The sequence below is a fragment of the Anastrepha obliqua genome, chromosome 2, assembly GCF_027943255.1.
Source record: "Anastrepha obliqua isolate idAnaObli1 chromosome 2, idAnaObli1_1.0, whole genome shotgun sequence".
NCBI lineage: Eukaryota > Metazoa > Arthropoda > Insecta > Diptera > Tephritidae > Anastrepha > Anastrepha obliqua.
The window spans coordinates 122,699,311-122,717,824 of NC_072893.1; the positions used below are offsets into that span (position 1 = coordinate 122,699,311).

Here is an 18,514-nt window from a genome sequence, read left to right on the forward strand (position 1 = left end):
GTACTTGGTATAAAACAGTGACTTCTTTTTCTGAAAAAGATAGCTTGCGTCTTACCAATGTTTAATTTTATTTTCCAAGTACACAAGTAGTCTGCCATGTTTTGTAGTGCATCTTGAAGTTTGGTTACGATTTGGTTACCAAACGCATGCGAATAAAATATGCCAATGTCGTCTGCGTACATGGCATATGAACAGTTGGCTAATTTGGGAAAATCAGAGCAATAAATAATGTACAGTAAAGGACCAAGCCGAATGAGCCGCTGCGTGACTAACATTTGAAAGTTCACGCGTCGAAAGCACCAAATGATAGAAAAGTTTTTTCCTAATTACGGTCGTCCCTCGGCAGACAATGACAAACTTCCAAGTGTATTTCCCATGAAAAAGCTACTCATAAAAATCCACCCGCCATTCAAAGGTGGCATAAAACTGTATTTCCCTCCATTTGTGGAAAAATTCAAAAGACGCAAGCCACAAATAGGGGAGGACCTCGGTCAAACACCCAATAAAGGGTGAAAGCTTCTCAGGGAATTTTCTTTAAACATAAAAAAAAAAAATTATAAAAATTATAACTGCTAATAAAACAATTTTTACTTAATTTAATGCGGTTGATATGTTTCTGGTCATTGAAAAAATTAATAATTTCGAAAACTTTTCCATATTTCCATAATCATATTTGAAATCTGGCAACTTTAACAAATTACTCTCATACAAATTAATGATTTAGCATGTTTTTTTGTAATTTAAGTTTTGTATGTTAACTTATAAAGGCATTTTCTTGCGACTATTAATTTGTCAAAATATGGCCGAGTTGTGGCAACGCTTAACAATTACTTCCATTAGTAGTTCTTGTATGTGGATTTTTTGTTTTTGCTATAATCTCGTTTTTCAGTTCCTGAATATTCTCTCATTGGTTAGCGTAACATTCATCCTTAACGTCTTCCCACAAAAAATAGTCGCATAGAGTCAAATCGCAGCTTCTAGGCGGCCAATTGATATCACCATTTCGTCTGATTATTCGATTTTCGAATACTTTAAATAAATGGGCTTTCAAAAGTGACGCCTCGATGGGAGTAGTGAATAATTCCTAGACGGTTCCTTTTTGTTGTGTCATCTTTGACATTTGTAGACAGATGTACAATTTTTTACGATAGAACAACGCGTTAGAAACTTACCATGAAAATGGTCGAAAATAATCGTCCAAGCTGTTGACAACTCAATGGTTGGTTAATAATATTCAAGAAACTGGATCTATCGAGGATGGAAAAAGGACTGGCAGACCAAAAACTGGACATTCTGTTGCGATGATTGCTGTTGTAGCGCAAAGTGTTGCTGGACAAACTATAGCATCGATTACTCGACGCTCAACATTGGGCATTCATGAATCGACTGTTTGGCTAATTTTACTGGTAGACGTGCTCATGGTGGGCATTTAAATTATGTAATTTTTCACATATAATTGTTATAGAGCCGTATTTTTAATAAGGGTTTCTAATAAATAAAATCTGAAGAATCTCAATTTTTCAACAATTTTTTAAAACAACATCTAAGCGCGTCTTTTGAAAGGCCCTTTATTTGTTTTTCTTCTTGTCACTTTTCTATAAATACTTTATTTGAAATATAATTATAACTACAAAAATATGTTTTTCGAAATAAATTATAATTTCGAAATTACTTCTTTTGAAACATAGGTATAAATTCGAAAATTCATTTTTCGAAATATAATTATAAACGAAAACGCTTTCTTGATATACCTATAAGTATAAATTCGAAAATACATTTTTCGAAATACAAGTATAGCTTCGAAAATACAGTTTTGGAAATATATTTATAACTTCGAAAACACTTTCTTCGAAATCTAAGTATAACTCCGAAAATACATTTTTCGAAATATAATAACAATATTGAAAATAATTTTTTCCGAAATATATACAATATTTGCTTGAAATGACAGCTCTTTGAAATTTCGCTTACAGCTTTCTAAAGCTGTTTCTAATGTTTTTACTAAATAACACTGACACCCGGCAACGTTAATAAAAAAACAGTAGTGTCGAAACGGATTCCGCGAGAATTCTCCTTTTACTTATAAAACAATTTCATAAATTACGATATACTCGCACACAGTTTTAAGAATACTACAAATAGACTAGGCAAGCTTCTGCTTCCTTAAAAAAAAAAAAAAATAAACCAAATAAATCTATTTTCGAAATTAAAAAGTACTTTTCGCATTCTAGTAGTTGAAAGCCTTATGTATGAGAACACCCAAAAATGCTTTCTCTTCTCAAAACAAAATATTCACACAAATCGCTTGCCCATACCAGTGTTTTCTTCGCTTCACGCCCTTGTGTTGTAGTACTCACCCTTTGCCCCAGTTGACATGAGCTGCCGAAATCGACAATCTTAATTGCGGAACGCTTCGGATTACAAAGTAATATATTCTCGGGCTTTAGATCACAGTGGATTATATTCAGTTCTGGTGTACTCAAAAAGAGTAGTGCAGTGCAAAGCTGTTGGGCAAATTTACGCGTTAGATTCAATGAAACACCACGAAAATTCGTATTCCGCAGTAGATCGTACAAGTTGTAGGAGAGCAACTCGAAAACTAAGCATAAATGATTGCGCCACATGAAATGCCGTTTTAATTTAACTGCAAGTAGAAACCAATGTAAATTAAAATAATCAATAATTTTGATGGACACAAACGCCACAAACTCACCAATATAATATTTGTTCTCGGCATCTGCACGATTCATCATTTCCAGCAATTTCACTTCGATTTGTGCCTGATTTAGGAACGGTTTCTTATTTTTAATTATCTTTATCGCTACATGACATTGTTCTTCATGATCGTACGCCTTGACCACTTGTCCAAAACTGCCTTTACCTATGCGGGAGAAAAATTTCAGAAAAAAAGTTAGTACGAGTAATATTTCCATTCCAAAAAAAAAGGGGGGGCAAAATGAACTGCTTACCAATAAGGGAATCAATTTCATAACGATCCAAGAACTTTTCGCCATTCTTAATTATATAATCGTGATTATCGTCATCGTAACCGTCGTTATATAATTTGCGCTCCTTTTTATTCGACGAATCATCCTCGCCTTGAGTCTGTTGGGCGCGTCGCTTCTTTTTCGCATAGTAAACCTGTGAATTTGATAGATTTTTAGTTCTGTTTTATTAACTGGCAATAAAATGGATTTATTTGTATAGATTTTTATTATGTAAAATATATTTTTATTTAAAAAGTTGCAATCCGCCAATAAATTCTCTTACAACCTCATTTACATTTTTCTCAAACCCCATAGCAAAATAAAAATTCAAAACGAACTAAAAAAAATTCAAGTTAATACAACAAGAAGTATGTCAAATATGAAATTTGAATGAAATATGAAGGCATTCATAGACAGAAGTGGGGTATAAAAATCTGTGCAGGGAAAAATTTCTATACTAAAAAGAGGTTAAACGCAAACTCTAAAGAACTGCAATCAGTGAAAATTGGTTTAATTCGCAAAACAAAAAAAGGACTTCTGATTATGTTACAGGTAAAGGTTTGATAAATAACGTTTTTTAAAATGAAATAGAAAAAAGTATTTAATACAGTGCACTCTAAGGGACCCGGCACCTAAAGGACTGAACAATTTGCCAGCTTATAGAAGGTGACCGCTCATGAGAAAAGTGTGAAAGAGTTAATAATTTGTTATGGGAGAGTTGTCCGCTCAGGAGACACATTTTTTTTTTCTTATTGAATACTTAAGGATTTGTGGCAAGCGCTGAAAAAAGTGTCCTTTTATTTTATTTTATTTATTTATTTTTTTTTTTTTTTGATTAGCTTTTAAGAATATACTATAAAGTTTTTGGAAGGGTATTTACAGTATTTTCGATTCTACAGCCGTTTTAGCAGGTAGAGTCAGATTTACGTCACGCGGCCACTCTCAAAATTTTAAACTCAATTATCTCAAAACTACTTTTTTTGGTCTGGTGTTGTCAAAAACAAAAAAAAAAGAAAAACGATTCAACCAAATCGTGTGAGATTTCAATATGTTTTCACAAAACTGAAAAAACACGAATTTTATAGTGTCAAATTCAAAATCCTAAGAATCATTTTATTATTTCAATTATTTAAATATCGCTTTTCATTTCTTTTTATTAAAAAAAAAAAAATCTGAAAACACCCCAAAGTTTCGAGCTCTAGACCACCGGGATTCCTTAAATTTAATTTTTTATTTTTCTAACTCTCATTAGGGAAGCTGTTTGGTACTTTTGTCATGCCATTATCTTTAAAAAAATTGGATATATTCTAAATAAATTTTTTTGCTGTGCACATGAAACTAAAACTATTATAACCATCTAAAAGTATACAAAACAAAACACGTTATAACTTAGAATTTTCCAGTTTTTCGGCTACTTGAAGTCTTAGAACATCATTCGCTACAGTGCGAAGACTGGTGAAATGATGGTGCATGAAAAAATGCATCATAATCAAATGAAAAATTATGTGCTACTACTCCTTAAAGTATACAATACCTTTGTAATTACGAAATATAAACCATTTATTATAACTGTCTTTGCGCATAAATAATTGCAGCAGCATTTGGTAACCAAAAATAGAAACAATCAAATACATTTGCAATAAAATGGTAAATTTTGTAAATAAAAAATTAATGCGCGCTGCTGCAGATGAAGCAGCGAATCAAGCCCCAATAAGGACATGGTAAAATAAAGAGTCTCGAGCAAAAGCAATACAGTTTGAGGCTGACAGACAAAAGCGACAAATGGAAAAACAGAAATGTAAACAGTAAACCGGCTAAACGACAGCCAAAGACGCAAGCAGGTAGGCAGGCACAAACTGGCAACGCAGAGAAAGGGAAGTACGCGATGGAAGAAGAGCATATGGCGAAGTAAGGCAATGATGAATGATGCCTGGTGGTAGGGGAACGCTTCACACGGGGGTAGCAACAGCGTTAACCCAATGCACACATAAATTCAAACATACACACACACGCACACAAAGAGTCGTGGAATACATATATTGAGCTATACAGCTAGAATGGAATGAAAACTCATGCGAATAGAAGAATGGCAAAGCGGAAAAAGTTGTTGCTAACGCCACAAACATTAGCAGGGAAAGTCAAAACGTCGATAATGGTCAGAAAATGCGCGCGCCTATGCATGTGTGTATGTACGAGCCACATATACACACCTACAAGTGTGAGTGCGGATACGCAAGCGCGCGCAGTGTATGTATACTGCGCGTGTATATGTAAGGACGAAGCACGACAACGATGTCTCTATACATGTGATGAATGAACAAGAAGGATGTGAGAAGAATGATGCTGCAACATTTTGTAGAGATTTGCAGACTCCGAAAGAATTACAGCAAAGCCCAATACTCTGAGTAAATGCGCAGAACTTTGACGAAAATGAAGAGCGCGTGAATGCCAAAACTTTACTTTACTACTTACTTATCTACGGCTGCCTTTATTTCAGGCCAATTACTTGCAGTTGAGAGTTTAATGCGTGCACATGTAAGGAGAGCACGTCTGAAGAGAGCATATTCATGTGTGTGTGCGCCTAAAATGCTGCAAAGCAAGCGACGACTCACTATACAGTAGCTATGGCCGCACCAGAAATGAGCCGAAACAAAGTAGGGAAATTGTGGAAAAATGTAGAGAAATAGAAATGAAACGCTTAAAAATGGGTGTATGCCGACGCGTAGACGCTGGCAGCACAGCAGACGCTACAGAGTGCAGCGCGGCGCCAGTCAGCCAGCCAGCCAGCTATAGCCAAGCAAGCAGCCCACCAACAGACAACAGTGTGAAGTGGCAGGCAGATGACAGCTGAGCGCGCCGTGAAGGGTATTTTTGGCGACAGAAAGCCAACCAGCTAGTGGCTGGCTGTGGTAGTGGTAGAGGCGACGCAGCGAAAGCGGCAGCAGCCACTGAAATCGGAGATGTTTGCTGTGTGCAATGCGCAGAGCGAGCGTCCTTCGAAGGTATAGAATTTCCATGAAGACAAAAAGAAACCAAAAAAAAAAGAATAATAATAATTAAAAAAAAAAAATTATGCACGAAAATAGTGAAGCAGATGTTTGAGGCTTTGCTAAGGCAAGCAAAATCAATTGACGTTTGAAATGGCAAACCAAAATAGCGGCCAACACTAAGGCGATGTAAAAATAATATAGTTGGAAGTGAAAAGTCAAAAGGGGATGCTAGTGTTGTGTTTAGCGTTGATAGCTAAAGTATGTATGGGGTTCGCGCTATTATTGGTGAACATCCTAAATACATGCAACTGGAGAGATGTATATATGGAGGGATATGGGCAAATGAAGGCATTCAAAATGCATAGAACTTTAAGTACTTCAAAACTAAGATTTTTATAGCAGAAATGTTTCTGTTTTTTGCAATGATTTTTTGTTTTGAAAAAATTTAAGCAAAATATTAATAAAATTACATTAAAATAATATTTTAAGAAAAACTCTAATGTATTTATTTTAAATGTTTAACTAATCTATTAGCATGTAAAAACTGTAGACGAAATAAATAAGATATGAAAATTCCTAAAAATCTTTTTTCTGAATAATCAGATATTTTGCGATGTTCATTATATTTCTAATAATAATCATAGACATGTTTTGAAGAATTACCAAATAATACAAAAATCTCTTTGCTGTTTTCTATATTCACATTTAAGTAAAAGTCATAAAAACCCCCAAAGAACAAAAAAAAGAAAAAAACACAAAAACAACAAAAAGCATAAAAAACAAAAATAAATAAATAAAAGGACAAAGAAAAAATATATCAAACAACAAAAAATATAAAAAAACAAGAAACAAATACAAATAAATGCAAAAAAAAACATTAAAATAAAACAATACAAATAAATGCAAAAAAAAAACATTAAAATAAAACAATACAAAAACACACAAAAAATATTTTATACAAAGCAAATTAAAAAAAACCAAACACTATAGAAAAATGCAATTTAAAAAACACGAACAAAATAGAAAGAAAAAAAAAACACAAAGAACAAAATGGAAAAAAGCAAAATAAAAAAATACAAACAACAAAGTAGAAAAAAAACAAAAAATAAAACATATGAAAAAACAAAATAAGCTAAAAGCTAGAAAAAAACTTGAAAAAGCAACCTACATAGTTTTAAATATTTGAAAAAAAAAAAATATTAATTTAAGAAAAATTTTAAATAAAAAAATTTGATTCGATTAATTTACAATTTATAATAAAAAACAGGCAATAAATTACAAAAACTGTATTGAAGTATTTAAAAGCGCATTTCAATATTTTCGATTATTTACTGTTTACTATTATTTACAAGAAAAAAAACGAAAATAATTATTCATTCTATAAACGGCATTTAATGTTTTTATATTCTATTTTTTTTCGTTCAGCCGATATTTTTTTTTTGTATTGTAAATTATTCAAGAACCGCTTTTTAAAGAACATATGCAAGAATTTTTTCCAAAAACAATAATTTTTCATTATAAAACTGGCATTCAATGTTTTTTTAGATCAGCTGAGCTTTTGTTTGTTTTTTAACTATTTAAGCATATTCGAGAATAAAGGCACATATTTATTTATTTATATAAAAAGTCATTTCAAAAATTCTTCATTCTCCAAACGTGTTCTATGCTTTCGATGTTTTTTTTTCGATCAGCTGATATTTTTTAGTAAATTATCCAAGAACTGCTTTTTAGACAATAAACAGAAGCATTCTGACAAAAAGACATATTTTTTTATGTTCTACAAATGACATTTTATGCTTTTTATGTATTCGATGTTTTCTAGTTCAACTGAACTACTTTTAAAATTTGATTATAAAAAAAGCCATTTGTCATTTTATAAATGAAAAATAATGTTTACGATGTTTTTTAGATCAGTATCAATTGGCATTGTGTTTTCCATGTATTCGCTGTTTTTTAGTATTTGTTTTTAATTACTCAAGAGTTGAATATAAAAGAATAAGACACATATTTTGGAGGATGGTTTCATGTGTAGAAGTCCACGCAAGGGGGGAAAGTTACTGATCGCCATTCACTTGGGAGTGGCCAGGACGATTCTTCTGCATATGGTTCAAGCAGCTCACAACGTCCGGGATTAGCCCACGTATCCTCTGGGTAGCTTCCGAACACCCGTTTGGGAGTAAGCTAACGTGAGAAGGCGAAGCATTCCAGGATAGCTGGTTGTGCCTGGGTTTGGGACCCGCCGATTTGAGGGCATGCACCTGGAATGTCCGGTCCCTTAATGGGGAAGGTGCCTCTGCCAGGCTGGTTGATGTCCTCGTGAGAGTAAAGGCTGACATCACTGCCATCCAAGAGATGCGTTGGACGGGGCAAGGCAAGAAAACCATAGGACCTTGCGACGTCTACTACAGCTGCCATGTAAAGAAGCGCAAATTCGGTGTCGGATTTGTTGTGGGAGAGAGACTTCGTCGCCAAGTACTGTCGTTCACTCCGGTGGACGAGCGTCTCGCAACAATCCGCATCAAAGCGCGATTTTTTAACATCTCGCTAATTTGCGCCCACGCCCCGATGGAAGAGAAGGACGATGCGACCAAAGATTCCTTCTATGAGCGCTTGGAACGTTCCTGTGAGCGCTGCCCCCGCCACGACATAAAAATCGTGCTTGGCGACTTCAACGCCAAGATGGGCAAGGAGGGAATTTTTGATCCCACAATCGGAAAATTCAGCTCGCACAATGAAACATCCGGTAACGGACAGAGGCTGATCGACTTCGCCGGGGCCCGAAACATGGTAGTCTGCAGCACCAGATTCCAGCATAAAAATATACACCAAGCTACCTGGCTGTCCCCTGATCGAAAAACGCGAAAGCAGGTCGATCATGTTGTGATAGATGGAAGACATGCTTCTAGTGTATTAGATGTACGTACGATCCGAGAACCGAACATCGACTCGGATCATTACCTTGTTGCAGCCAAACTGCGCACACGCCTCTGTGCAGCAAAAAACGTACATCTACCTACGCAAAGAATGTTCGACATCGAAAAGCTGCAATCACAACAGACAGCCAGAAGATTGCCACTCGACTCTCACTCCTGCTCTCAGAGAGCACTGCCCAACAAACCGGCATGCACGAGCAATGGAGCAACATTTCTCGTTCCCTACGTACCGCCGCCGAAGAAGAAATCGGATTCCGGCGAGCCCGAAAAAACAATTGGTACCACGAGGAATGTCATGCTGCCGCAGAAAGAAAGGATGCCGCCTGTAGAGTTACGCTGCGATCGGGCGCAACGCGGGCCATGTGGGATCGCTGCAGAGAGAGCTAAAAAAGGAAGAGAGACGTATTATCCGAAAAAAGAAACGAGAGGTCGAAATACGTGAGTGCGAAGAGCTTGAGATGCTGGCCAACAGGAACAACGCCCGAAAATTCTACCAGAAAGTTCAGCGGCTTACAGAAGGTTTTGAGAACGGGGCATTTTCCTGTAAGAACAAAGACGGCGAACTGGTGACTGGCATCCAGAGCAATCTTACATTATGGAGGGAACACTTCTCGAACCTGTTAAACAGTGATAGCGGCGCATGTCACAGAGAATGTGAAGATTCCGATACCCCAATCGTCGACGACGGAATTGACCTTCCGCTACCCGCTCCTATGCAAAATATGATCGGATGAAAGCATGCCTGCCGGTTGGAATTTAAGTGTGCTCTGCCCCATCCATAAGAAGGGCGATCCTGCAATCTGTGCCAATTACCGTGGGATTAGTCTTCTAAATATCGCCTATAAGGTTCTAGTGAGCGTATTGTGTGAAAGGCTGAAGCCCACCGTCAACCAACTGATTGGACCTTATCAGTGTGGCTTAAGACCTGGAAAGTCTACCATCGACCAAATATTTACAATACGCCAAATCTTGGAAAATACCCATGAAAGGAGAATCGACACACACCATCTTTTCGTCGATTTCAAAGCTGCATTCGACAGTACGAAGAGGAGTTATCTGTATGCCGCGATGTCTGAATTCGGTATCCCCACAAAAATAAGCCGCAGAACTTAATCGCTCAGGCACAATATTTTATAAGAGGGTACAATTGCTGGCGTATGCCGATGATATTGACATCATCGGCCTTAACAACCGCGCTGTTAGTTCTGCCTTCTCCAAACTGGATAAAGAGGCAAAGCGAATGGGTTTGGTGGTAAACGAAGACAAAACGAAGTACCTCCTGTCTTCAAACAAACAGTCGGCGCGCTCGCGTATCGGCACCCATGTCACTGTAGACAGTTATAATTTCGAGGTTGTAAAAGACTTCGTTTATTTAGGAACCAGCATTAACACCGATAACAATGTCAGCCTTGAAAACCAACGTAGAATCTCTCTTGCCAACAAGTGCTACTTTGGACTAAGTAGGCAACTGAGCAGTAAAGTCCTCTCTCGACGAACAAAACTAACACTCTACAAGACTCTCATCATGCCCGTCCTAACGTATGGCGCAGAAGCTTGGACGATGACAACATCCGATGAAGCGACGCTTGGAGTGTTTGAGAGAAAGATTCTGCGGAAGATTTTTGTACCTTTGCACGTTGGCAACGGCGAATATCGTAGACGATGGAACGATGAGCTGTATGAGCTTTACGACGACATAGACATAGCGCAGCGAATAAAGATCCAGCTGCTACGTTGGCTGGGTCATGTCGTCCGAATGGATACAAACGCTCCGGCTTTGAAAGTATTCGATGCGGTACCAGCTGGTGGTAGTAGCCACCTCTGCGTTGGAAAGATCAGGTGGAGAAGGACTTGATTTCACTTGCTGTGTCCAATTGGCGCCGGTTAGCACGAGAAAGAAACGTTGTTAAATTCGGCCAAAATCGTTTATGTTTTCTATGTTTGCGACGATTTTTAGATTCACTGAAAATTTCCTAAAATATTCAAAATTGCTTTTTACTATGTTAAAAAAAAGGAGAATTCAACGTTTCCTATGTTCTCAAAACGTAACAAAAATGAAAGTGCAAGCATCAGTTTTCACAGCATTTCAGTCAGGGAATAGTATAGTATTTCATAAATTTAAAAGGACCTTCAATTCAAATTTCAAAAAATCTCTAAAATTATAAAATATAATATTTTATAAAAAAAACTTATAGCTGACGCTTTTACTAGTCAAAAAATCTCCAAATTTTTGCTGACTCCCAGCACCCCCTTTCCGCTCTCTACAACCCAGAGGCAGTCAGGCAGGCACGCGTTAAATTATTTAAAATCAATTGGAAAATCATATATTTCACTTTTCCGGTGTCGTCAATTGCTATTTGCAATTATTGTTCGCTATTTATACAAACGCAAGCTTCTATACACACACATATGCAAATAAGCACACGTGCGCCATGAATACAGAGACGACGCAAAAACGCCAAGAAAAAGCGGCACGCCAAAGAGCCAGGGGAGGATCATACGGACAGAATGGACTCGTGCACTGTTAGTTCTACGCAGTAATATGCACATACATACATACACACATGCAGCCATGCATGTGAAAGTTTGTATTGATGACCGCAGCAGTTTAGAATATCACAGACTTGGGTTGTTCAATCGCCCGCCTGTCTACTCGCCCCTCCTCCATTCGATTAAAAGGCAATTCAATGACTTTGCCTGCGTACATATACAGCAAGTAAGTATATGTGCATGAATGCATGCGTATGTGTTTATGTGCGCTGACGCAGGTGGCAACAATGTCGGCAGATGAGAAAAATTTGCCATAGTTGTTGTTATGCTGCTATTGCTGTTTCGGGCAGCTGATGAAAAGTCATCGCTGACTTGGGTCAAGGGCGGCGCACTGCTAACGGTGCGTTTCGGATTTGGTTTCGTCATTGTCAGAGCGATGATTTGTTGACGCTTTTTTTCTTTGGAAATATTATATGACGGGATGCGGGGGGGAAAAAATTTAAAAAATATATAAAATGACGAAAAGAGTTGTAAAATCAAAAACGTTAGTGTTGGTTATAGAAATATTTTTTAATCTGGTTGATTTTATAAGAGAGAGAGATAATGAGATTTTTATATTTTTTGTTAAAAAATACATTTTCTTTTTTAATTTTGTTCTATAATTTTACCTATATTTAACAAGAAGTATAACAACACGCACGGGCGGCCGCCGTAGCCAAATGGGTTGGTTCGTGATTACCATTCGGAATTCACAGAGAGGTCGTTGGTTCGAATCTCGGTGAAAGCAAAATTAATAAAAACATTTTTCTAATAGCGGTCGCCCCTCGGCAGGCAATGGCAAACCTCCGAGTGTATTTCTGCCATGAAAAAGCTCCTCATAAAAATATCTGCCGTTCGGAGTCGGCTTGAAACTGTAGGTCCCCTCCATTTGTGGAACAACATCAAGACGCACACCACAAATAGGAGGAGGAGCTCGGCCAAACACCTAACAGAAGTGTATGCGCCAATTATTTATTATTATTATAACAACACGCACATTGAAAACTAAGAATAGCCCAAATTTCCTGAAATAGGTACCGCGCCCTTTAAATTCTTATTAAAAACAAAAAAAAAAATTATTCCCCAGCTATTTCTCACAGTAACTAAAACATCACATTTCAAAAATAATCGTCATAAATACGTCTTCGTACTCACCTCATTTATATGCTTGTAGGTCTTAATTAAATCCACACTTAATTTTCGCAACGGCGCCGTGGCTGGACCACGAAAATGTGTTGGAATTCGTGCCTGCATGGCACGCACCTCAGACGATGACGTCGGACTAGATCGCTGAGAGAGTGAAAAAAAGAAAAAAATACAATCAAATATATTACAATGAAAAAATGGATTGCATGCAAACAACGGAATAATGGGAGGTACATAAAAACCAAACTAAAGAAGAATGAAGCATAAAAACTAAGGCACGAAAGTAAATAAATTTGCGGTAAAGGCAATTAGAAAATTGCAAAAACAGAAAACCAAATGCTTTTTATTAAAATGCAAAAACAAAAAATTAAAAGTAATAAATACCAAAAATCATATATAAAGGGTAACTAAATAAGCTATTAGTTTATTAAATTGAACGAGTATTGTTTGAAAAGATAGGATTTTTGTAATTTTTTAAGCCAATATTAATAGGATCAGCTTAAAAAAAATTATTAAAATTCTGAAAATGTTAAAAAAAATTAAATTAATTTTGGTTACTTAGAGAATTTAGAAGAAATAAGAAGAATATACATTCACAATTTAAATTTGTGTTGAAATTTGGACGTTCGTCTTTTCGATGAATTAAGTTTGTAAGAGCAAAATATAGGTCCACTTAATATACATAATTATATTTTACTGTATTTACACATTTTTTTACTGTAAGATAATAAATAGGACTTTCAGAAATTCGTCGTTTGGAGGAATATTTCGTGAAACTATGATTTGGACGCACTTGAACATACTAGATTTCTTCATTGAAACATGAATGTGGTTCCAAGAAATTCTACCACTCCAACTACTTCTAGAAATTCATCGTTTCGATGAATAACCTTAAAGCAGTAAGTAAAATAAATTACAAATATCAAATCTTAATCTGAATAAGAATTTCATTACGCAAATGTTAATTTTTTTTAAGTTTCGTAAAATAAAAGTATCAAACTTTAAAATGTAGATATAAATATTTTCATCACACAAATTTTTATAATAAATTTAAACAAGTGAAAAAAAAAATTTTTTCTCATACTTCGCAGCAATTATTAAATATTTAAGCTATGTTAATAATTTGTGTGCATATTAATGATGAAATTTAGACATTCGTCTTTTCGATGAATTTAAGTTATATGAGCGTAATGTACATAATTGAGTGTTTAACATAAATATGCCATTCCTGAATTTAATTGCAAAATAATAATTTCAAAAATTCGTCGCTTAGATGAATATTGCGCGAAAATCGAATTTCTACGCATACAGTTAAAAGCATCAGATGTTTGTAATTGAAGGGTGAGTAAGTGCGCTAAAATACTGCCAAGCTCGAGCGCAAGCTATGGAAATTCATCGTTTCGACGAGTGAGCGTTGTTTCAAAGAATATTAATTGTATATAAACAAGTAAATAAAATCGAAATTCGAAGTCTCGAAATGTCTTCCCTCAAAACTAAATTCATCGATTCAACGAAACGTTTAGTACACAGGATGTTTACATTTAGATCTAGATTCTAACTTTTAAGAGTTAAGAAGATACGAAATAGATTGTCTGAAAATTAAGCCAGCTAAAAACATTTTAAATGAAATTTTCATCGATTCGACGAAAAGTTTAATGCCACAATTTTTCAAATTTATAAACCTATATCTACCTTTTAGGAGTTAAGAAGTGACGAATTATATTGCCGCAAAATTAAGCTAGATTCAAAAATGGCAGCAAAACAAATGTTTGAAAATTTTCATCGATTCGACAAAAAGTTTAACATTTATGAATCCAGATTTTGACTTTTAACAGTTAAGAAGTGGCAAAAGATATAGCTTAATAGTTAAACTAGATAAAAAAATGCCAACAAAATCTTTTTATGAAAAACTTCATCGATTCGACGAAAATTAAATTAGAGAATTAAATTAGAGAAAAAAATGTCATCAAAAAAAATTTAATGATTATTTTCATCGATTCAACGAAAAGTTTAATAATAAACTTCAGACATGAAAGTTGTATTTTTATAAAATTTTACTTAAAACGTGCTTTTTACTATGATTTATATTTTTTTCATTACTTACGTGATGCATGACATCTCGATGTGTTGCAGGAAGCTCTTCTTCGACCACAAATCGTCCGTAGAGCGGCGCATGACGTTGACGTCCCGACTCGACTCCAACTGCCGCACTGGATACATAAACTGCGGATACTGGAAAGAAAACGAAAACACAAAAATTGTATTTAAGAGCTATTAATGAAAATAATAAGAAGAAAAGAGGAAATACTGTAGCGAAATATTTAAAACAGAGGCTATGGTAAAAAATCGAATTCACGAATTTGAAATTTTAAATTTTCAAAAATTCAAAATTTCACAAAAAAAAAATTATTGTCGTAATTTTGTTAAATATATTTCAAGGATTTATGAATTTTGTGCAAAATATTTATATATATAATAGGACTATGAATAAGTTCGTGCGGGTTTTTTTCGAAATTTGAAACTTTATTGACGGAAAATGGTTACAAATTTAATATTCAAAGTATTGTCCATCGCTTACTACTACTTTTTCCCATCTTTCTGGCAATTCACGGATTCCCTTTGTGAAAAATTCGGTCGGTTTTGCCGCAATCCACGAATCGATCCATTTTTTGACTTCATCGTAATTACGGAAGTGCTGGTCAGCCAGGCCATGTCGGAAGAGATAGTAATCGGATGGCGCAAGGTCTGGACTATACGGCGGGTGGGGTAGGACATACCATTTGAGCGTTTCTAAGTATGTTTTGACCACTTGTGCAACATGTGGCCGAGCATTGTCATGTTGCAAAATAACTTTGTCGTGTCTATCGGCGTATTGCGGCCGTTTTTCTCGCAGTGCTCGGCTCAAACGCATCAATTGTCGTCGGTAGACATCCCCCGTAATCGTTTCATTCGGTTTCAGTAGCTCATAATACACAACACCCAGCTGGTCCCACCAGATACACAGCATAACCTTCAGGCCATGAATATTCTGCGCCGACGTCGATGTTGAAGCATGGCCAGGGTATCCATACGTTGCCCGACGTTTTGGATTGTCGTAATGGACCCACTTTTCATCGCCAGTCACAATTCGATGCAAAAAACCCTTTCTTTTGTGCCGTTGAAGCAGTTGTTCGCATGCCATAAAACGGCGTTCAACGTCTCTTGGCTTCAATTCATACGGCACCCAATGGCCTACCTTTCGGATCATTCCCATGGCTTTTAAACGTTTGGAAATGGTTGATTGATCAACTCCCAAAGTTTTTGCAACCTCTTCTTGCGTTTGAGCCGGATCTTGATCGAGCAATTCCTCCAATTCGGTATCCATGAACTTTGGCGGCGCACCCTCGCGTTCTTCGTCTTCCAAGCCAAAATCACCACTTTTAAAGCGTGCAAACCACTTCTGGCACGTTCGCTCAGCTAGAGCATGCTCACCATAAACTTCCACCAAGATATGATGACTTTCGGCTGCTTTTTTCTTCATATTAAAATAATGAAGAAGAATTCCCCGCAAAAACACATTATTTGGCACGAAATTCGACATTTTCAAGTGTGGTAAAAATATTGTTGTTTACGCTTCAAATAAAAAACTTATACTGACGTTTGTGCCTTACGACAGTAGCTCTCCAATGAATGTTTGGAAATGTGGATCGATGGAATAATAATCAAGTTACGCCATCTGTTGTAAAACCGCACGAACTTATTCATAGTCCTATTATATTTGATCATTTTATACCTGTACGGAACATAGGGACATACCAAACATACAAATATTTGAAATTTTTTTTATTTTTTTATTAAATTTCAAATTATTAAAATTAAGAAAAAGATTTTTCTAATAGCGGTCGCCCCTCGGCAGGCAATGGCAAACCTCCGAGTGTATTTCTGCCATGAAAAAGCTCCTCATAAAAATATCTGCCGTTCGGTGTCGGCTTGAAACTGTAGGTTCCTCCATTTGTGGAACAACATCAAGACGCACACCACAAATAGGATGAGGAGCTCGGCCAAACACCCAAAAAGGGTGTACGCGCCAATAATATATATATATATATATATACATATATACATTAAATTTAAAGTACATTACACAGAATATTAAAGAAAACTTTCTGAAAAACAAGTTTTTTGTAAAAACAAAACAAAAAACTGCTAAATTTGCCAAACCAGGAACGGGGGTCGCATTATTCAATTTTTGCGTGCAATCAAAAACTTAAACAATTCTACTTTACAATTTAATCTACTAAAAATCTGAAAAAAAACGGAAAGTGCATTGCACCAAAAATTTCAACGAGATATAATTTGCTGATGTGGCAAAAAATAATATCGAGCGCAGACTGGGCAGCCTAACATAGGCACACTGGCGCAGGTGCTGCCCGGCCGCCAACGATGAGACGTCAGATAATTGCGAACATCACCTAAATACCGGTGGCTGTCATAAAACGAAATAGTCTCGTGAGTGCAGACACACAGCCAAACAAACACATGCATGTATTGTAGCCGAAAAAACTACTCAATAAGCAACAACAGGTAGTGCATATATACGCATGTATGTACATATGTATGTATGTACTTGCATATTAAAAAGAAATGCGATTTACGGCCGGGGCGACCTACTAAAATATTAGCAAAGAGCCACAAAATGAAAAAATGTGACAAAATATTAAATAATGCACAATAAATTATGATATCAAAAAGCGCACATACACATGTGTATATATCTAAGTATGTGTACAATGTGGGCACATAAATGTAAATGTTTGTGAGTATGCCAGTAAGTGCCGAAAATAGCTGCACATAAAAGAGACACATGAAATCCTTGAGCAGCACGAGGAGGAAACTGAATTATTTAACCTGTAAGAATATTACACAATTTTCACACAGAATTCGAATATATTTTTGGCTGCGATTGAGCTGCAACGCAAATACACACGTATGTACACCCAAAAAGGCATACACACACACCTAATGACTGAAATTTCTTTGCTTTTAGTTATGCTGTTCTTGCATATGGGTGTACATATATCCCAATATATACCTCCGTATAGGAATGTGTGCATGTGTGCTACTTTTTGCAACTGAGCATACATGGTTGCTTTTGCTTGGCCGGCCGGCCACCCACTCAACTTGGAAGGGTTTGTTGGGGGAGATGGCATGATTGTCAACGTCAAATTAGCCAACACGCTGCGATTAGGTTGGGATATGTATTGTAATACATACATATGTATGTAGTGGGATGGGCGGGGCCGTCGGTGGCTTTGACTTTATTTTGGCTTATTCTACATAGAAATTAAAAAAGAACTGGCAAATTTGGCAAAATGATGCGTTGCAGCTGCGCTTACGACAATCGTAAAATTGTGTCAAGAAATGTAAAAAAAACTTTTTTCAGTTTTTCCTCACTTTGAGTTCTACAGATCGCTTGATTATGTATGAGGAAGCATTTCATTAAATTGACTTGCAATTTCAATTATTTTAAATAAATTTTATTTACTTATGCGATGGCTATCGAAACACAGACGAGAATGCACGATTACGACAGTGGAAAAATTCAAAATAATACAACATAAAATAAAAAAATTGTTGGGAGAAATTTTGTGTTACAAAACAGTTTAAAAATAGAAAGAACCAAATAATAATTTAAGGCAATTTCATAAAAAAATGCATTTAAAATTGAAGAATCTTATTTAAAATAAAAAAAAAAAAAAATATTTTGAAATAATTTAACAAAAACATGAAATATTATATTAAAAATGAATGAAATGAAATGATGAAAGTAAAAAATGACAAAAAACAAAATAAATAAATCAAATCAAATCAAATAAATAAAATAAATAAATTTTATTCCATAAATAAATAAACTTCAAAAGAATAAAAATATAAAATAAAATTAATAAAA

The 18,514-nt window shown here is 35.7% G+C and overlaps 1 protein-coding gene across 2 annotated transcripts in view; it reads right to left on the reverse strand.

Moving 5' to 3' along the window:
* Positions 1-18,514, reverse strand: part of LOC129239535 (serine/threonine-protein kinase minibrain) — a 112,493-nt gene that overhangs the window by 24,930 nt on the left and 69,049 nt on the right. For both annotated transcript variants that reach the window (XM_054875089.1, XM_054875088.1), the window contains 5 exons: positions 14,690-14,817; positions 12,595-12,729; positions 2,970-3,141; positions 2,714-2,881; positions 2,358-2,644 (listed from right to left, as the gene is read on the reverse strand). In XM_054875089.1, coding sequence (XP_054731064.1) covers positions 2,358-2,644; positions 2,714-2,881; positions 2,970-3,141; positions 12,595-12,729; positions 14,690-14,817 — 890 coding nt within the window. The remainder of the gene's footprint in view (positions 1-2,357; positions 2,645-2,713; positions 2,882-2,969; positions 3,142-12,594; positions 12,730-14,689; positions 14,818-18,514) is intronic.